Source organism: Hydractinia symbiolongicarpus, chromosome 10 (genome assembly GCF_029227915.1).
Source record: "Hydractinia symbiolongicarpus strain clone_291-10 chromosome 10, HSymV2.1, whole genome shotgun sequence".
NCBI lineage: Eukaryota > Metazoa > Cnidaria > Hydrozoa > Anthoathecata > Hydractiniidae > Hydractinia > Hydractinia symbiolongicarpus.
Window position 1 is genome coordinate 15,284,926 of NC_079884.1, and position 20,541 is coordinate 15,305,466.

Consider the following 20,541-nt stretch of genomic DNA (forward strand, 5'->3'; position numbering starts at 1 on the left):
TTTTGCAGAATAATTGAACGAAAAAACATTCCATTGCAAAAGTTCATTTCATTTAAAAAGTTTAGTACGACTTCGAAAAATGTGAATGCTTCAAATAAACTTCCTTTTCCTTGTTTGATGCTGAGAAAAATCTCTCTTGATAACGTGACCTTATAAATTGTTTTTTTTACTCAATTTCAAAACTTTCACTATCTCAAACTTTTACACCACTTGCATTCGTTATCTCGAACTCTTTCGCCGTTCCCTTTGAGATAGCAAGCGTCGACTGTAGTAATAATATTAAAACAACAGTAAGCCTATATTAAATATTTTCAAGTCATACCTAACAGCTTTCTCATATATTCATAAACAACGTAACTGATACTAACTGCAGGAGCAACTTTTAGAAAATTGGGTAAAAGTCCACGGTAAAGTCCTAAGTAGCCGTTCTCTTCAACGATTAATTTAAACATGTCACGCATTCCATTTGCACGAAGTCCACGGAAATTCGGGTCGGTTGCTAGAAAAAAACAGAAATATAATATTCCAACTTTTCCTAAGAAAAATCCAGTTCTAAAATTAAAAATCTGAGATAGCCATCCGGCTTTTTTTTAAAAGCTATTTTTGAGCTTCTAAAAGCAAACAGAGCTGTTTATTCTGTTTACGGAGATGTCGCATACTATAAAATATGCTTTTCCTTAGAAATTTAACTTTTATAAGTATATTGGGGTAAGGGAATCCTTAGAAATTAACTGAGGGTAAGTGAAGCATAATTTCAACCTGAACTCTTCAAATGAGCTTATAGCATTGTACATATTCTACCAGGGTCACATCATGGAGGTAAATTCGAACGTTTACCAATACATGTTACTATCTTGTAAAAACGGCACAAACAAAGGTATAGTTATCAACATTATTAAGCATATTGTAAGCGTATTTTAAGTACGAAATAAGTTTTTTAAAAAGTATTTTAAGGTCAAAAAAATATTAACTATGCTTATAACGAAAAAGATCTATATAAAACCTATATAAGATATATATAAGATCTGTATAAAACATGTGAAAGTGTGATAAAAAACGATTTTTTGTGAATATAATTGCAACAAAAAATTGGAGATAAAAAGTACGAAAAAAATATTAAGACAATGGCACTTTTTTGGCCACTTTACAAAGTTGGAAAAAAAACATCAACTCGCGAATTCTCCGCAGCCTGTAAGCTTCGTAAGTGCTACTTTTTTAGATGCTCATGTCATTTTCCGACATTTCTACTTTAGGCCCTAAAATTTGAGATAAAATGACCATTCTGACGTCAGCAACAATAGTACATTATGAGAATTTAACCAATTAAGACCCTAAGTTCTAAAGTCCAAATTTCATGAACCTAGAATATAGCCTATATAATACACTTGTGGAAACGATATACCAAAAATTTGCCACTTCGTCTTAATATAGTTTGTAAAGGATTGTAACTAGGCGATGCTTAAGTTTTAGCTGCGAAAGTGTAACAACATATAGCTTGAATTTGAAAGAATTAAAAAAAAAATACATAAAAGGGTGCTTCACTGAAGGTGTGACAAACATGCCGTAACTTCTGCATTTTTTTCTTTTACCTTATTAATGAAAAAAGGATTTCAAATAATACCAACATCATTATTAATATCGTTATTATCATTTATACCAAATTCGATTTTCGCATTTTTTGCGGATATTGGCCGGAACTTATAACTCAACATGTTAAATTTGCGTCAAATTACACATTTCCATAATGCTTTGGATAAACCCAGGATACTCGATATACAGTACCCAATTAAAACAAATAAATCAATGTTAAGTATGAGGCGGCAGTTAGTTTATAACTTTAACATGTACATGAACAAAACATGGTTGACTCACTTTGTGCTTGAAGCTTCGTTCGTATCAACGCTAGAGGATAACTTGCTAACTGTCCACACGTGCTTGAAACCGTTCCACAAAACAGCAAGACCAACACTCCAGGGTCAGTTTTTTCTATGTGCCTGTTCAACCATTTTACTTTTAATGTCTAAAATAATATCATTAAAAATCATCCATTCGTTTACTTATTCAATCGCGTGTTTATTTACCATTAATTTTTTAACCATACATTCACCTATGTTTAGATATGTTTACGAAACAAGAAAGGGACTATCTGCAACGACGTTGTCAATATCTTTTATAAAAGCGCGTCATATGAAAAACGCGCCAAAAATTGATTACAATAAATTAAACGAAAGCGAAATTAAATCAAAACAAATATTGCTACTTCCAAAACTGACAAAGAAACGGTTAAACACAAAATTCAGAAAAAAAACTTTTATTCGCTTTTTCTACGTGCTTTTATCAGTAGTATTACTATATGACTTATTACTTCGTTAAAATATTCGACGTTCAACCCACAACCTTCTTTTTGATTCGAAGGGAGAATAGCAAATTTTTTTGGGAGGTTTACACTGATCTGCACATGCGCATTGAAAAAATATTAATATTTTCTCTGTCGTAGATGACCCCGTCATTGTTTCGTAAGGTCGCTAATATGTTTCAAGGACACCTACTTCGTATACACATAGGTCTATACCAGCATAGGGAATAACGCCTATCAGACCAGGTGTGAGGCCTCTGTAGAACACTCTTACACCGTCTTGTTTAAAAACCTTTCTGGCACAGTCTACTAAGCCACTATATTGGCCAGTTTTTCCAAGCGCCAGTCGTGTTTTTAATACCTAAAAAAAATGATATTTCTTTCACAAAAAAGGAAAATAAACAAGAAATATAATTTTTCACTACATTGTATGGACGGATAACGGAAACAGTAAACATTACAGGTATGCATGCTCAAGTGTCAGATCTTACCTCCATGGGATATATGGATGTTTGTGAACATATTCCTGCAGCCGAACCTGCTATGAAACGCTCGTATACCCGTAACTGTTTCGTGTCTCCGCTGTTGAATAATTTTTTCGTCTAAAAAGTAAATTAATAAAGAAGCGACATCATTTCGTCAGGAAAAAACAAAACTATTTCTTCTGGAAATCTGTCAGGAATCATCTTTCCTAAGAAAAAATGAGTACATAGCTACAGCTATCCGCAAAATGTGTTAAGATAAAGTGGCTAATTTCGAAGTCCGATGCTGCGAGTATTTGTATAGCCGCCTTTACCATCACAAGAGTGGACACACAAGATGTTGACGCTATTTGAACTTGTCAAAGCTCAATTGTTAATGTTTATAGCGGGTGGACCCAAGATCTCAGGATTTTAAGTTCGCTCTGAACATTTACACTTGTCTTGATCTTAGGTTATTTATTCAGATCCAAACTCTTAAATTATGCCAATTGTTGATTATTCCGTAAATTATTCCGTACGGAAAAAGTGTTCGTAAGTGCAACTTGTGCATTACAAACGCTGCCTAACTTATGAAAAAGATTGACCAAATTGATGGTTTCGTCAACTTCGTAACATAACCGGGAAAAATTGTGGGGGCTGCAGCAGCATTTGGAAATTAGAGACGTGTACGTTGTATATATATTTCAAGCGAAATAAACGGAAAAAAATCGCTGTCGTGCAGAACCTATTCGCAGCGTTGTAACAATTTCGTGTAAGCGATCTTGCCACACAAACTGAAACGTTCGTATATAGTTGTAACTTTACTACGTTTCAATTCCATATAATCAGTAGCTAGGCTAACACGTTAACACGTTAATGTGAAATTTTTCTATGCTTACTAATAACGCTTTATGTGAAAACCTACTTTATTGGCAGAAAATATCGAGGGGATAAACTTTCGCGAGCGATTTTTTTTTTCCGTTCACGCGTGAACAAACTTAGCGATTAAAGAAAAGGCGATTTTTTTTCCGTTTTCGCGTGATAAAACTTCGGGATTAAAAAAAAATGCGAAAAAAGAAAGCAAATATTATTTTGAGGTTTTTAGATTTTTATTACCAGATTCAAATACAATTAAACAAATCATTAGTTGCGAGAGAATATTAAGACGAGGAGACAAAAAAAATTTTCGCCAGTCGAGAATTATGTGATTTCGCAACTTTTTAATTAAAATGTTTCAAAACATGCACTTTCGCGAAAAGGGTAAAAAAACAATTTTGCGTAAAAATAATCAAAAATCGTAAAAATCACGAAACATCCTGCTCGCGAAATTTTCTGCACTAAAAGTAATAAAACCAATCAGCTGTGAAATATAGTTCACCATAACTCGAATAAACCATAAATAATAAAATAATGAACAATCTGGATAGGAAATTTGGATTATCATGAAGAGGATAACTTCAGTCTAAAGAAAGAAACTTTAAACTCACATGTTCATAAGCAAAAAATTTAATAGCAGACTCAGGAGCAATCTTTATACAATTGACCATATTACCACGCCATAGTGACCTGAAACCTCCTTCACTTAACATTTTTTGAAAGCCTTGCCGAATGCCCCAATCACCTTTGCTATCAGAATGCACCTAAAAAAAAACAAACCAACAACCAAAAACACAAACGTTTAGAAAATGGGCTTTGTACATTCCTCTATGAAGTGAAATAGCATATAGCCTACGGAAAATACCGTCAGTGCAAAAGAAAAAGCATAAATATACACTATTAATACCTGCAGCAGAACTTTTAAACGATCTAATGGAGCTGTACAGGAACGAGACACTACAGGATAAAAATTCAATATAAAAACAGATGGACGTGTTTAGATACAGGCTAACAGACCGACTTTATCTTGAGGACTAATCATTCAACTTGGTGCAAAGAAAAATTTGACAGAAGAGCTGCAGTATTAAAATAAAAGTTTTTTAAAACTTTGAATTCTACACGATTTAATTTAAGTCGCTGTGACAAAATCACAATAAAAATTTTTCTAGGTAAGATTATGTATATTATAAATATGCTCGAAACCAAAATGCGTCAACAAGATTTACCTACACCAGCGACGCCACCAGACACCAACTGTCTCCACCACATTCCAGTCTTTTTTTCCTCTTCTGTAAAGTCGTCTGGAACAGAGAAATCTGCCCCAATATCAATAAACTAAAAATAGTTGTTAGAAATATACAAGGAATATCGCTTCAATCTTGACCAATTCTGTTTATAAGAATATAGCTACCATGTAACTTTTCTTTTTAAAATGGAGGGAGTATTGGTTCATAAAAAGGACTAGGCTTAACTGAATTTCAAAACACAGTATATCTTGTTATTCTCGGATCCACTTAAAACTCCCCTTCAAATTATCTCTTTTAGAGAGAGACGCATCGCAAATTATATGTTATAGTCGCTTCTACTTGTGAAGTGAACAACAACAAATGAACTTACTGTGGAGTGTTTCCAAAATTTGATTATGTCCACCATGTTATGTGCATTTGGGTTTAAGAAATGAAATTCCCTCCATTCGTCCCAATCTATTTGTAGTGTGCCATCTTTATCCATTCTATATGCAAAAAATATCATTAGGAAGATAGAAAATACATTAAAAATACGTTTCAATGTTTTTTGTGAACATTTATGCTATGGGGTGCCTGTAAATACGTTTTACATTATTGGCAAAAATGCCTGTTTATAGAAGCTTTGCAAAAATTAAATTAATTTATCTCCTTTATCTATAGGGTAGCAATTATGTTTGATGCTCAGTATTATTTTCCTAGAATTCCTGACATTTCTTTACATTTTCTAACTAAAATTTCTGACATTTCTTTACATTTTCTAACTAAAATTTCTGACATTTTTGGCCTCTATTATTCTAAGAAATGTGAACTCGATATAGGAGTATTTATAGAACAGTTTGTGAAAAAAATTCTTTAAAAGCAGGCCTGAAATTCAATCCTTGCCAATATTTTGAATATTAAAATAGTTCTAATTAACTATATAAACATAAAATTCCTAACATTTTCCTAAAAAATTTTTCTGACAAATCCTGAGATTCCTGGTAGAGTGGACACCATGGCTTCGAAAGAATCTTAGCTTTAATACGCAAAAGAATTTCATGCTCAAAAATAAAAAGCTATGCTACACCAAAGATTTAGAATAGTCAAAGATTTTACCATGTTATAATTTTATATTTGTTTACAATAGTAGTATAATAACTTTTTTTTTCAATCTTTACAACATACAATTACACTCAGCTTTTGGTAACTCAAACACCGGATAACTAGAACTTTTATTATCGTGAACCATTTTTTTGGTCCCTTGAGCTTTTGTTAATCCTTTCTTATAAAAAACTTGGATTAACTTGAACTGTGGATAACTCAAACATTTGTTAACTCGACCCATTTTTTGTCCCCCACTGATGTTAATTTCTTCAGATAACTCAAACTTTGTACTCTAAAAAGTGAAACTAGAGATTATAGATAAATGTCAGATTTTGTTTTTTGTTTTCGTTTTTCTAACTCATGATAAAATATAGATAGATAATGTTTTCTGTAAAAGAAAAATTTATTTTACAAGGGACTTGCATGCCTTTTTCATAGCCAAGATTGGACCTATTCGAGGTAACTGTTGCCCCACCTCTTCAAAAAATCGCTTTAACTCAAACTGTAATCTTATTTTAGACTAAATTCGACTATACGTTAAGTCGAATTAGTTTCCTCTATCCCTGGAAGGTTCGAGTTCCGAAAGTTAACTGTACATAATACAATGCAGTGATGGCATAATTTCGTACTTGTTTATTAATGTGTCAACTTCATGTTCAGAAACTTTCACACCTAAGTTTTTAAAAGCATTACGAAGCTCGTCTCTTGAAACAGTACCTAAAAGAAAGAAAATAATATTAATTGGAATAAAAATAGAACTTTTAGTGCTGACTTATGTGCTTATTTTACATGGCTACCCTCACAAACATTGAGTGATATAACCTGTCTATTATTTCCAGAAGGGGCCATGGCTTTTATGGGGAGTCCTAGAGTATTTAATGCTCATTTTAAGATACAAAGCCCAATTAGGGTCCACACTCTACCAATCAACTCCCTGCAACATCCAACAGCCCACACATTGTGCCATCTTCCCAATTTCCTTTACATAACTTGGGTTAATTTGGGACTATGGTAACAGCATTGAACCCTAGTCTCCCGCACAAAGATCAAGAGTTGTGTATACTAAGCTATGGGACTGATTCGCAAAAAAGAGTTGTTTGCTAAAGTAACGAAAAAATGCAGCTAATATGTTTTTTTATTTGAAGTGCACAATTATTCCGAATATCATTTAATTAGGTTGTCCACAAATATCTGAATTCTAAAATTCTTGAGGAATTTTCAAGGTTTTTGAAGACACCTCCAAAAAACTTTAGATATTAGTCAATGGGAAAAATCACGCATTGGTTGTTACTTATATTTTCTCTTCTTTATACATACTTCATGCATTGTATTTTGTGCATTTTGGTTCACCTCTTAGCTTGAAGTAATTAAGTTACTTTGTAGGTTCTGAAATAATGCTGCACACAGCAACAATTTTAAACAGAATACAGCTATCAATACAGAGAAGCAAGATGTATTATTTACCCAATAAATTTGGTCAACAGGAGAGTAGGCTATAATGGAGAAAACAGGACAAACCGTGTAACGGTGATATTTCGATTGTTATCATCAAAGATAGACAATGTGAGAACAGTTCGAGTGCAAACAGTTTTGTAAAAGTATCTTAAATGAATGCTTCTTTCTTTATGCTTCTTTCTTTATATTACATTTTAAAATTGGCAGAAGGTGAGTAAGAAAACACAATAATGAGTTAAAATCTTTTATGTTGTGAAAAAATTGTCTCCTGAGGGACTCTCTCTCTCTCATGATTCACCAATTGGGACCTAATGGTTACAATTGTTAATTTCTAGCTAAAACCCTGTCACGCCTTTGCATGACATGTGTTCAAAAGATTAGCTCACTAAGTGAAGTAAACTTTATTAAAACATAAGTCACTGATGTGAACTAAGCATAAGGGTCATTTGATGTCAAAAGTTTTTGTCATTATTTACAACATAAAAGAAATAGCTTGAAGAAAGCATGCATTTGATACACAAATACTGCAGGAACATTGATTCTTCTATATTTATAAAATTTATATGTTACAAGGCATGCAAAGAACATTAAAACGCACACCAAAACTCTTCTTTCCTATAAGAAGAGTTTGTGATGATCATTGCCTGCCATGTGAGTTATGGGTATAATTTTGACTTCCAAATTCATGTTGGCACTCAGCAATTGCAAAGTTGAATGCTGACGTGTTAATAAAAAAATGCTAATTCACATAGCAAAAAGTTGACAATTTGATTTTCCTTCAAATTTGTTTTGCTCTTATTTTCTCTCTTAATTCAACTGTTACTTCTGGAAGAATGCTATCACAAAACAAAATATAAATTCGTAATGCAAAACAAAACTTTGTGGATATGAAACACAACTTTGCCAATGAGAAGTAAGCATATGGCATTTCATGCTGGCATTTTTTGCCAATGCTAAATAAATTTTTATTAAGGACAACACAAAGGACAACACAAGGTCCAGGTTTTGTACACTTAAAGACAATAAAATTTGTGATCTTAAAATAAAAATTTATTGTATATTTTTACCTTAGTAATATTTATTTTAACAATAATAATAAATTCTAATGAAACAAAAATCACAAGTCTGTTTGTTTTTTTTAAAAAAAAAATTAAAAAAGTTTGACGTCAGTTTTGTCACAGGGAAAATCTCTTTTTAAATGCGCACTATGATCCATTCGTTTCACATGTTTTTTTGGAGGTGCAAATTTGTGAAGTACAGAGATTTTTTGTTCATACAGTGCGGGCCCTAATTGGGTCTGCATAGCTCACAACGAGCATTAAATACTCTGGGACTCTCCATCTAAGCCATGGCCCCTCCTGGAAATAATAGACAGGGTATATCCCCGAAATTAGTGAGGCTAGCCGTGTAAAATATGCACATCTATCTATCTATCTATCTTAAAGGAGATTGTTATCCTGTCAGCATCTGAAAATGTGTTGCGTAGGGACTGCAAGGGTTAATGTTACAATAAAGAGTAGTGGCCCTTAGTCTGAAGTAGCTGCATTTATGCAAATACAGCTAAGTACAGTTATTCAGATACTGGTTAGTATAGAATTTTGCTTGAGAAAATTGGAAAGATAAATCGCATTTTACTTAAATCAAATAGTGAATGCCAAATGCCATATATAAAAATACATTTAAAACGTCCAATTTCAATTTGTCACAACTGACCTGTATTACTTGTGTCAATACTTTTGAATACCAGCCAAAGTTTTTGTTCGTGATCATGACAATATTTCAAAAATTCATCAAACGATAAATGATCATCATCTGTGTCATCTCCTAATTCTATGATAACCTGAAAATAAAATTAAAAACATAATTGGAGAAAAATCACAAAAGAAGCTGTCCAGAAGGGTTCTTTTATAATTTTATTTTATTTGGCATAAAAATAAATCACATTGTGCATGATAACAGGGGCTAGTCCAGATCAATTTGGACATTGTTATTACTGTTTTGGGGACATCCAATTTGGGCACCTAAAAAAAAGAACTTTATAATTTTTTTTTAATGTTTTGGTGGTTTCTATTGCAGATTTTGTAAGTATCTACACATTAAAACATTAACACTGTTTGATGCAAACAATTTTAGTTTCTTTTTTTTAAAGGGCTGCCTTAAGCAATCTAAATATCCCTCACAAACACCAAAAAAATTGAGGGGCTACCAATGCCCAAAATGATATACTGTATCCTGCCGGGATAAGATCAATCACAGGAATGAAGAGGATATAATCCCCTTGCTTTAATTTATTCCATGTCTTTTCATATATTTTTTTATATTTTGAGTGACCATTTGTTGCTTGAAAGTATGGAAAATATTTGGAAATATCTAATGTTTAATAGTAACATTTAAGATTAAAAAAAAATTAAGTCCTACATACTTGTCTGTTAAATGTGAGGATTATTGTAAGCTGTGTAAGTTTAAGGGGTGCAATATACTAGACGTCGCTACTTCAGCTAGATAGATTTTACACAGCTAGTCTCACAAATATCAAGGAATATACCCTGATTATTATTCTCAGGAGGGACAATGGCTTAGGGTATGGTCCTGATTATATACTGCTAACTTTGAGCTTTGCTGACCCAATTATGGTCTGCACTCTACCAGACAACTCTGTGCAACATCCAATAGCTCACACATTGTGCCATGTCCCCAATTTTTCTCACATGACTTGGGTTAACCCAGGGCTATGGTAACATTCACCCACCCATATTGGACCGCTGCCAAAGGGAATAAAACCCCGGTCTACCGCCCGGTGCAAGAGATATAACCACTAAGCTACGGCATGGCCAGGTATGATAAGCTTTAGCTTGGAATATTTCTACATAATTCGAGTTGGAAACATGCTTTATTACAGGGCCTTCAAAACACTTTTCCTAGCAATACTAACAATGTCAATCTTGAAAAAGGGAGATGGAGTCACAAGCAAGATTAACAATCTGGAAAGTTCAGTCAGACACCCAGGTGTTTCAAGTTTTACAGCCTCCATTAGGTGATGTTCATGCTATGAGAAATGGCCATTTTACCCAACCAGTCCTAAAATCAGCCAACTGCACTATCGAAAAAGAATATTAATAGTGGAAAGATAGTACTATGGACATTCAGCTGTTTATTTTGCTAAATAAATTGCCCCTATTTCTTTGTTATCCAGTCAAAATCTATTGTTTTATTTGAATCCTTTCATGTTGGTCTAAAAACACCCCATACAACAACTTTAAAGTCAATAATCATCTTGATTCTTGTGCTCTAAAGTTATTCTTTTTTTGATATTCATGAAACAGGCCCGGGGATGCTCAATTATGACAACTTTTTGTTATGTATATATATGTTTCTACTTTAATTGTGATTAAAAAAACTTATTTTTTAAAAAAGGCAATAACAAACCTAATTAGACATTTAGTAGTGTGCACACCACCACTACTGTTGGCGTAACACCAAGGGTATCAGCTAGCTTAAGAATATTACCTGCATATTATAGGTTAGCATGTCTGCGTAATGCATAGCTGTATAAGGTACCAGCAGGCATAAAAATTGGTGTAGGATATGAAAGCTGTTGTGTTGTGGTTGTGCCTTACCTCAGCTTGACCTGGTGAGTAGTGGAACCCAAGTTTTTTAATTCCTTCGCTTAGTTCCGTCGCATCGATTCTTCCGTCTCTATTAGTATCTAACTTTTGAAATAAATCTGAAATTCTTTTTTCGTCGAATTTGTAACCTTCAAACAGGGACGGTTTAGCACTACCAAATTCGTTTTTTCCCTCCACATGTTCCGCCATTTTGAAATCACAGACTCAATGTTTTGTTTACAACTTTTTTTACCGGGTGGTTTGCGTTTCGACAAGCTCCGGGGGTGGCCAGGCCCTGCCGCGAAGGAATTGGGTGCGACAGGAAGAAAGAGTGGAACACACAAGGAGGCGAGGAGTCATGAAATATCAGTGCCAATAACATTGACTATTATGCATGTCTTTAAATTATTGAAAAGTAGTTCCTCATATCTTACACGTACAGGCAACACTGAACGTTAAACGTTAATAATAGATTTTGACTGGATAACATATATTAAAAAATTTTCATTTGTATTTTTAATTTATAGGGAGAAGAACCATATTTTTATGTGGAATAATAAATAAATAAATAAATAAATAAATAAATAAATAAATAAATAAATAAATAAATAAATAAATAAATAAATAAATAAATAAATAAATAAATAAATAAAGAAATAAAGAAATAAATAAATAAATAAATAAATAAATAAATAAATAAATAAATAAATAAATAAATAAATAAATAAATAAATAAATAAATAAATAAATAAATAAATAAATAAATAAATAAATTTGTTAACTGAGGAAGGCCAAATTCACGTTGGTTGTGTAGTTAGCTCGATAGGCCAAGCGAAAGTCAATCTTTTAACGTTTATACGTTTACGGAACTTTTCAGCGCGGGAAAGTTTCGGAAACTAAATTATTTATGGCGTTTTATATGGGACAATATTCGTGTATGGTTTTTGTCGCGTCGTATCTTTCTTTGTGGGGTGTTTTTTGTCGCGTCGCATCTTTCTTTGTGGGGTGGTTTTTTGTCGAGTCGTATTTATGTTTTTAGAGGCTTTTTTTACTTTGCGGCGTATTTCACTTCGTGGCGTATTTCACTACGCGGCGTTATTCACTTCGTGGCGTATTTTATTTCGTACCGAAAAATTTTTATTCTTTTTTAACACGAATTGCTAAATTTATGTAGCGCTTACAAGAAATCCAAGTTACGTGAATAAAGTGCGGTAAAATAAACAAAACCTTTAGTTTAGTGCTAAAAATTATATTCTATATTTTCAAGTTAGTTTCATATTTGTGATTATGAAGAAATATTATGTTTTGTGTAAGAGTTTTATGTAATAATTTATGTTTATGTAGTTAGAAACATGAGATCACACCAACATGAGTAATACGCCACGACGAAAAGCATTACGCTGCAAAAAAAACACACCGCGAAGAAAGATCCAACACGACGAGAAGTACTATGAGTCGAAGAAATTTACGCCACGAAGAAAGATACGACACGTCGAAAACTATTATGAGTCAAAGAAAACCATACACGAATATTGTCCCACATATAACTCCATAAATACAAGACCGTTAACATTCTTCTTAGTTCTCTGCTCAGGACTTTCTTTTCAGAACGCACTCATTGGTGTCAAAGTTATTAATGAAAATTCTTTGAACAGTAGCAGTGTAATTCTTTCTCACTTAGTCAAAATGTTCGTAAAACCGTTTTGCTACAGAAGGACAGTGAGTACGAGTAAATGACACAATAACTGAAAACGTTTAATTGGTAATATATCTATTTAATTTTTTTTTTTTTCTATACTCTTCTTTAATACTTTGGAAGAGTTGTCCTCCAGACACAGGTTGTACTGTTTACTGGTTAACAGTAGCAGATGGAAACCATCTGACCTGACATTTACGCGTTCTTCTATATTTAGCAGGAATTTGGTTGGGCGTTACCTGAAAAGAAATTAAAATGGAAATGCATGATTGCAAATAATTTAAATAATGCAAATATAAATAACCCCTTTACCAAGGTGGTTGGGTGGGTGGGTGGGTGCATGAACGGAATAAGATAAAATATACTAGCTACATCTTTAGTAGTCTCACCTGCAGTATTCTTGCAGTGGTTGTTAAAACCTCCGAACATGTCATTCCTGTTTACATTTGGTGGAGCGAAATTTGGTAAATTAAACTGATAGTTTGGCACTATCATTATCGGAGGTTTTCTCATTTTGCTAAAAACAAAAAATTATAATTTGAATATAAAAATGATTTCTTGTTTGTTTGTTTATTTATTTATTTGTTTATTTGTTTGTTTATTTGTGTCCTTACCTCAGTTTCAAAGCTTGCTTGGTGACAGACGTTACTTTGTCCAACTGCGTGTACTTTAAATTGCTAGATCTGCAGAAAAAGAAAAAAATATATGTTATGGATAAAATTATCTAATGCTTTCCTTACTAGATCTGTCTCCTTCACCAAGCTGTAATCGGAGGAGTTAAAAATATATATTAAAAAAAAATTTAATACCTTCTTGTTTTTTGTGTATATTTGTCTCTTATATGTTTCAACTGGTCATTTTGTCGTTCATTAGCAGCATATAAACCCAAAGATATCCTATCTACATCTCCAACTATGACAAAAATAGAAAGGAAATTACCACGCATGATATTTCATAGCAGTAGCTACTATTCAAAGCGCCAAGGCAGCATTTGCATAAGAATTTCATTTCGCCCGAACTTAAATTTTATCTCTTTTATCTTTTGAAACTCACCTCGGTCTGAATTTTATTTAGGTCTTTTGACAAGTGAGATTCCACAGCAGGTAAGTGCTACTACGCATGTGCAGTTAACATTGGTGTGAAACAGCAGCAAGAAATATTTTTGTTATATACATAAATTTTATTTTTACTTTAAGCGAGATGAAACTTTCATGCAAACGTCGCCTAATATTAGCTAGGGTTCAAAAACAGAAAAGAAAGACCTTTGAAGGCTTTAGAACATTATCCATCAATGTCGAGATTATTTATTCGCAATTGCCTTTACAAGAGAGAAGTAAAAAAAGTTCTTCACTAACCTATGTCATCTGCTATTTCTGTACATTGTATTTGTGCGTTCTAAATAGCAAAACATTCACAATCAAACAAACTCAATCTAACAAGTAGGGAAAAATCACAATTAAATATGCTTTAAAAAGGCGAATTCCCTAAGACCTTTCTATTTCTCCACCCACACGCTTCTGTGAAGTAAGTTCAAGATTGTATCACATGAATAATGGAATCAAACTTAAGAAGAACATTAGAAATACCTTGTTACTGCAGGTCATCAACAACATCACACCAAATATCAATAAATCTCGCCATGTCAATTCACCAACCTCATATCTTACAACTAAGAACAAATGCTTAATTCTGTACTGGATCGGTTTTGGTACGTGCATGTTTAAGAGGTTTTCAAATATGCTTTCCATTGACTTTAAAAACAATTTACATAGCTTGATCAGGATTTTAATTTTCTCTCGTACACCTAATAGAAAGATAGTATTTTCTAGTATTGCAGAAAATATACAATGAGAAAAGTTACAATGTTCATCCTATAATCCCTTCTGCATATGAATGGAACACTTACTTTCTCGCCATCCTTTAACGTTACCAATATACACCATTATTCCTTTTTCTTCTTTACAATCCAACTTGACATCATCTTTAATTCTTTTTTTTGTTGGTTTTGATCTATTCTCTGTGTTAGGGCCATTGGAATGAAAATCAGGTCCAGTATTCCATACAATCTTGTTCCAGTAGAGTTGGTTATTGTGATGAGTAATCTTCATCCATAAATTTCCATCTTCACAAATGCTATCTTCATTCAAATAGTTGGTAAAAATCTTTGCTAATGCTGTTGTTGGCGCTCCTTTTGTTTCCATCTTTGCTGCAGCTACTACTGTTGCAAAGGTATAACTGAATACAACTGCATTCTCAGTTGTGTTTGAACGATGACTTCCATCGTTGCGAATCTGTTGTTCCTTCCATTTCAAATCGATTCCAGGTGCAATATGATCGACTTGAACTACGTTACTCAATCCTAAAAACAGACAAGTTGTAGATTACTTTCTGTAAAGAGAATCAACTTAAGATCCTAACTTTTTAATCTGAAGTTTAAAATCTATTAGAGAAACAGCCTACATAATAACTTTTGGGGAGAAACTGCGACATTCTCTCCTTGTCTAATATATTTTGTTTGGGGGTGCTAACGTTTAGCATTAAATACACGTGCAAATCATTCTAAAACGATGTTTTTTATTGTGTGCTACTTAACTTTGTTAATATACTGTTAAAAAGCAAGTCTTGTTTGAAAAACCATGTTATCAATCAGAGTCCACTAAAAACTTATCGTGCTATGGCTTTCTTTAGAATATCGACACATGCTTGTAACTGAAACCTTATTTTTGAAAAAACCAGCAGTACATTTATCACAAACCTCCCACTTTCTTTTCCATTGTGATCTGTTTTAACGAAGAGTTATAAATATAGGCTTTCTCAAGCATGAAACTTGCTAAAAGTACTGAAATCACTTTCACAAGAATCAACCACATCTTAACTCGTCAAGACTTAAAACAAAGTCACTTTTAATTTCGCGTTGCATTGTATTTGACGTCAGTTTTTATAAAAACGTCATATCAATGTCATGTCTTCAGTATGGCGTGACGTTTACGTCACGTTGAGCAAATGTAGAATAAAAAGGATGCCTTTCAATAATCTTTTTAATTTTCTCCAGGTTTTGTTTCAGTCACATGACTTATCGATAAAAGATAAGATCGTCCGTTCTTGCGTGTGTTTAGCGATATTGTAGGTTTGTGTGAGAAAAATCGTAAGGCCCGTCTAACCTCACAAGCTGCCAGACATAAAAAAAGACAAGCTGTAACTTCCAGGTAAATAGAAGGAAGTCCTAGAGAGGATAACAGAAAAGTCAAAAAAAGTTACATCAACTTTCTTAGATGTGAGGCTTTCTAAGGTTTATAAACGATAAAAAAACTAACACTTTTTCTTCGGGTTTTTCTTTTTACGGACCATATCGGGCTAAATGATCAAAAATGCAAGAATGTTAGCCAGAACCGAAAAATGGTAAACTCGACATTTTTTACATATGGAGCCTTTAAAATTGTGATTACAAAACATTGCCTACAATTTTATTTTAAGTACACATGGGAAATTATTCTCATTTTTTTTATCACTTCAGGGAGGAAAAAGCGATTATCTTTTACTATAATTTTATCTGTCACCATGGAGATGAAAAAAATACAAAAATACTCTTTCGCAAAGAAAAGGTTTACGCTTTAAAAACAAAAAGACGGCAGTTTGAAAATATAGCAGAAAAGCATGGACGATATAAAAATCCTCAAGATTGTTATTATTTTTGTTGGATTTTTGGTGTTTCTATTCTCAGCGATCAGTTTGGGCTCTGACCATTGGTTGGAAGATAAATCTGGTGACCACGTGCACGGTTTATGGGAGAGGTGTTATAATGGAAAGTGTCATGAACTTAAAGATAACAAGCAAGAAGTGCCAGGTAGGCGTTAACCAATGTCCCCCTTTCCCCCTCCATTTCAATTCTTCAATATAAAATTTAAGATAGGTTAATATTTCTAAACCAATGTAAATAATAACTGGTAGCGACTATTTTAGTTGTGTCATTAACCTCTTTTATCTCATGTAACTAAAGGAGCTCCAGAATGACCCAGAACTACTAGCAACTATTACTTTCTTTTAATCATGGTTGAGTAAAAGCACGTCTTGTGTCATATCCGATGTTGACAGGAATTAGGAAAGTTTCCTTTTTGGAGTTCAACGTTGATCATTTTTTAAAGCTTTAGCGCTTGTGTAGCTGATAAAAAAACAAAAATGGTTGTAAGACTAAAAGCACGTGACACGAACAAAAAGAAATATTTGATTAACATAGCTACACTGGAAATGATGAAGAAAATTTTCCGATGTATACTTTTTTTTGGCTGCTTACAATTTGTAAATCTTCCCTTTTTTAGATTATCTTGAAGAAAGTCGAGTGATGATGTTGTTTGGCTGTTTTTTCTCCATATTGGCTGTTATCGTGTTCGTTTTGAATTTTCTGAGACATGAAAAACTGGCTTGCATTCTGGCTTGCGTGGTGTGCGCAATCACAGGTGAGCATCAAACTATAATCTTGTGCATTTATTCAATTTTTTTAAGACATTCATCGGTTTTTAAGATCGCCAATTTTTTCACTCTTCAAGTTCACTCTTAATACCGCTAGCGCGCCATTACTCACTCAACTTCCCATTTTTTCAATCACGTACGTAAAAGAAATTTATAGGATTTTCTTTTCATGGCATTTTCTCTTTTATCATTGTTGAGAAAGGGTGTTAATTTCGAGAGTTTTACCTAAGGATGCCTATCTGAGAAGGGCGTTTTTTCAGCAAAAACATTCATGCGAGCTACTATCAGTGCCTTTAATAAACTTCACAAGAAAATTGAATAGCTAAATTCTATTTAAGAGAAACACCAGTTAGAAAAACTAGATGCAAATAATCCCAAGAAAAATACACTGCTCTATTGCTTTTCAAACTTTTATTTGTAGCTATCTTTACGATTGCTGGGTTGGCTGTTTTTTACGAAGAAACAGAAGAAGCCCACGATTTGTATGATATGAAGTATGGTTGGTCCATTGCACTCGGCTGGGTATCAGTTGTGTTCGCATTGATTGCTCTTATACTCACAGTCGTTGTAATGATTAAAGCAGAAAAACAGGTGGTCCATGTTGTAGAGAGGTTTTAAAAAACTAATTTATGTAAATAATTTTTACCATAGCTTGTTTTTACGACTAATCGGACGTGTAAGTTTGAATATAGATAAAGAAACAACCCTGTATATATCTCCTCCTATCTATAGAAGTAAACCAAATAGCCTACATACTGTCAAGACCGCTTTCCCATTAAAAGCATTCACAGCCGCAGCACACATTGTTTGTATGTCGGTGCTTAATGGAGTATACTCCATTATACTAGAGATGGTAGCGCTTTTAGAATTTTAATTGGTTGTCAGAAAAGATGTCAAAAGTTGCAGGCCAAAAAAATTCTAATGCACAAACCCACACACCAAAAGTTGGGAGCAGTAGCCATAACACCTTAATAGAAAGCGGTCGTTAAAGAGCGTTGGGAGCCGTAGCCATAACACCTTAATAGAAAGCGGTCTTTAAAGAGCGTTGGGAGCTGTAGCCATAACACCTTATAGAAAGCGGTCGTTAAAGAGCGTTGGGAGTTGTAGCCATAACACCTTAATAGAAAGCGGTCGTTAAAGAGCGTTGGGAGCCGTAGCCATAACACCTTAATAGAAAGCGGTCTTTAAAGAGCGTTGGGAGCCGTAGCCATAACACCTTATAGAAAGCGGTCGTTAAAGAGCGTTGGGAGTTGTAGCCATAACACCTTATAGAAAGCGGTCGTTAAAGAGCGTTGGGAGTTGTAGCCATAACACCTTATAGAAAGCGGTCGTTAAAGAGCGTTGGGAGCTGTAGCCATAACACCTTAATAGAAAGCGGTCTTTAAAGAGCGTTGGGAGCCGTAGCCATAACACCTTATAGAAAGCGGTCGTTAAAGAGCGTTGGGAGTTGTAGCCATAACACCTTATAGAAAGCGGTCGTTAAAGAGCGTTGGGAGTTGTAGCCATAACACCTTATAGAAAGCGGTCGTTAAAGAGCGTTGGGAGCTGTAGCCATAACACCTTAATGGAAAGCGGTCTTTAAAGAGCGTTGGGAGCTGTAGCCATAACACCTTATAGAAAGCGGTCGTTAAAGAGCGTTGGGAGCTGTAGCCATAACACCTTAATAGAAAGCGGTCGTTAAAAAGCGTTGGGAGCTGTAGCCATAACACCTTAATAGAAAGCGGTCTTTAAAGAGCGTTGGGAGCTGTAGCCATAACACCTTAATAGAAAGCGGTCGTTAAAAAGCGTTGGGAGCTGTAGCCATAACACCTTATAGAAAGCGGTCGTTAAAGAGCGTTGGGAGCTGTAGCCATAACACCTTAATAGAAAGCGGTCGTTAAAAAGCGTTGGGAGCTGTAGCCATAACAACTTATAGAAAACGGTCGTTAAAGAGCGTTGGGAGCTGTAGCCATAACACCTTAATGAAAAGCGGTCTTTAAAGAGCGTTGGGAGCTGTAGCCATAACACCTTAATAGAAAGCGGTCTTTAAAGAGCGTTGGGAGCTGTAGCCATAACACCTTAATAGAAAGCGGTCGTTAAAAAGCGTTGGGAGCTGTAGCCATAACACCTTATAGAAAGCGGTCGTTAAATAGCGTTGGGAGCTGTAGCCATAACACCTTAATAGAAAGCGGTCGTTAAAAAGCGTTGGGAGCTGTAGCCATAACAACTTATAGAAAACGGTCGTTAAAGAGCGTTGGGAGCTGTAGCCATAACACCTTAATGAAAAGCGGTCTTTAAAGAGCGTTGGGAGCTGTAGCCATAACACCTTAATAGAAAGCGGTCGTTAAAGAGCGTTGGGAGTTGCATAATAAACTTTCACCCTCTGCGTATGCAAAGCGTTCTAACTACTAAAATATTTCTCCAAAAGACGTACGTTTTTATGATTTGAAAAAAAAATCCTTTAAGTTTGGAAAATATTTCACAGAGATGAAACTCCGATTATATTTCATTTTTTGTATCTATCTTGCCTTCTCATAAGGGTGGAAATATATATTACCAAATTGAGTTTTCTGAGCCATGGTAGCTATACCACCCTAGGTATACCCAACCTTGTTTCCAGGGCTCTTCTATACCTAGAATATCACAAGTATCCCTGTCCAATGACACTGACAAATATGCAACTGTCGCTTATAAACGCGGACCACCAGTTTTATTTACATAAATTTTAGAGCTTGATATTTTTGATAAGGACTTGGCTAGCTCGAAGCCAGGAGGTTCTCTTTAAACCTCCTTGCTCAAAGCCCCATGAGTTACATTTGGACATCCTTCTCAGACTTTAACATGCAATACCAAACTATTTAGTATTGCATGCATGCTCAGATTTGTATCACGTCACTTTTGTGATAATCGAGCCAAACTACATTTTAGAGTTAATCTCGTCGTATGGGTGAACGACTGCACACAGTAAATCCATCCCTGTTAGCGGCAATGGAGAACACATTTTCTTTTTTATTTAGATCAAATTCAAACCAGATGAAAATAATGTCACGTCTAACGTTTGAAATGTTGCCACTTATTTCAGTGGATTTGAGTGTGAATTCAATAGCGTTTAGTGTGCCAATCTATTCAATCGATTATTATTATTATTATTATTATTATTATTATTATTATTATTATTATTATTATTATTATTATTATTATTATTATTATTATTATTATTATTATTATTATTATTATTATTATTATTATTATTATTATTATTATTATTATTATTATTATTATTATTATTATTATTATTATTATTATTATTATTATT

At 33.8% G+C, this 20,541-nt stretch overlaps 3 protein-coding genes across 3 annotated transcripts; 1 reads left to right on the forward strand and 2 right to left on the reverse strand.

Moving 5' to 3' along the window:
* LOC130612336 (mitochondrial adenyl nucleotide antiporter SLC25A24-B-like) lies at positions 1-11,329 on the reverse strand. The gene is made up of 11 exons (XM_057433641.1): positions 11,096-11,329; positions 9,192-9,318; positions 6,653-6,740; positions 5,311-5,425; positions 4,920-5,028; positions 4,601-4,650; positions 4,305-4,457; positions 2,848-2,958; positions 2,550-2,717; positions 1,873-2,020; positions 1-499 (listed from the first exon to the last, which is right to left on the reverse strand). The coding sequence occupies exons 1-11, from the start codon at positions 11,291-11,293 to the stop codon at positions 312-314; spliced, it is 1,455 nt and encodes a 484-aa protein (XP_057289624.1). The 5' UTR covers positions 11,294-11,329; the 3' UTR covers positions 1-311.
* Positions 11,330-12,660: 1,331 nt separating this feature from the next.
* On the forward strand, positions 12,661-17,959 carry LOC130613063 (lens fiber membrane intrinsic protein-like). Its single transcript, XM_057434380.1, has 4 exons — positions 12,661-12,845; positions 16,294-16,623; positions 17,096-17,233; positions 17,668-17,959. The coding sequence occupies exons 2-4, from the start codon at positions 16,434-16,436 to the stop codon at positions 17,862-17,864; spliced, it is 525 nt and encodes a 174-aa protein (XP_057290363.1). The 5' UTR covers positions 12,661-12,845; positions 16,294-16,433; the 3' UTR covers positions 17,865-17,959.
* Positions 12,841-15,260, reverse strand: LOC130613062 (uncharacterized). The gene is made up of 7 exons (XM_057434379.1): positions 14,686-15,260; positions 14,366-14,583; positions 14,135-14,174; positions 13,589-13,691; positions 13,394-13,462; positions 13,169-13,296; positions 12,841-13,018 (listed from the first exon to the last, which is right to left on the reverse strand). The coding sequence occupies exons 1-7, from the start codon at positions 14,978-14,980 to the stop codon at positions 12,993-12,995; spliced, it is 879 nt and encodes a 292-aa protein (XP_057290362.1). The 5' UTR covers positions 14,981-15,260; the 3' UTR covers positions 12,841-12,992.
* Positions 17,960-20,541: the final 2,582 nt, after the last annotated feature.

Excerpts from the sequence above, each read along its gene's own strand:
- LOC130613062 (XM_057434379.1), bottom strand. The coding sequence starts at position 14,980 with ATGGAAACAAAAGGAGCGCCAACAACAGCATTAGCAAAGATTTTTACC. Across the intron at positions 13,297-13,393 it reads AAGCAAGCTTTGAAACTGAG|CAAAATGAGAAAACCTCCGA; the intron begins GTAAGGACACAA and ends TTTTGTTTTTAG. Across the intron at positions 13,019-13,168 it reads CCACTGCAAGAATACTGCAG|GTAACGCCCAACCAAATTCC; the intron begins GTGAGACTACTA and ends ATTTCTTTTCAG.
- LOC130613063 (XM_057434380.1), top strand. The coding sequence starts at position 16,434 with ATGGACGATATAAAAATCCTCAAGATTGTTATTATTTTTGTTGGATTT. Across the intron at positions 16,624-17,095 it reads TAACAAGCAAGAAGTGCCAG|ATTATCTTGAAGAAAGTCGA; the intron begins GTAGGCGTTAAC and ends TCCCTTTTTTAG. Across the intron at positions 17,234-17,667 it reads CGTGGTGTGCGCAATCACAG|CTATCTTTACGATTGCTGGG; the intron begins GTGAGCATCAAA and ends TTTTATTTGTAG.
- LOC130612336 (XM_057433641.1), bottom strand. The coding sequence starts at position 11,293 with ATGGCGGAACATGTGGAGGGAAAAAACGAATTTGGTAGTGCTAAACCG. Across the intron at positions 2,021-2,549 it reads TAGACCTATGTGTATACGAA|ACATTAAAAGTAAAATGGTT; the intron begins GTAGGTGTCCTT and ends ATATTATTTTAG. Across the intron at positions 500-1,872 it reads AACGAAGCTTCAAGCACAAA|CAACCGACCCGAATTTCCGT; the intron begins GTGAGTCAACCA and ends GTTTTTTTCTAG.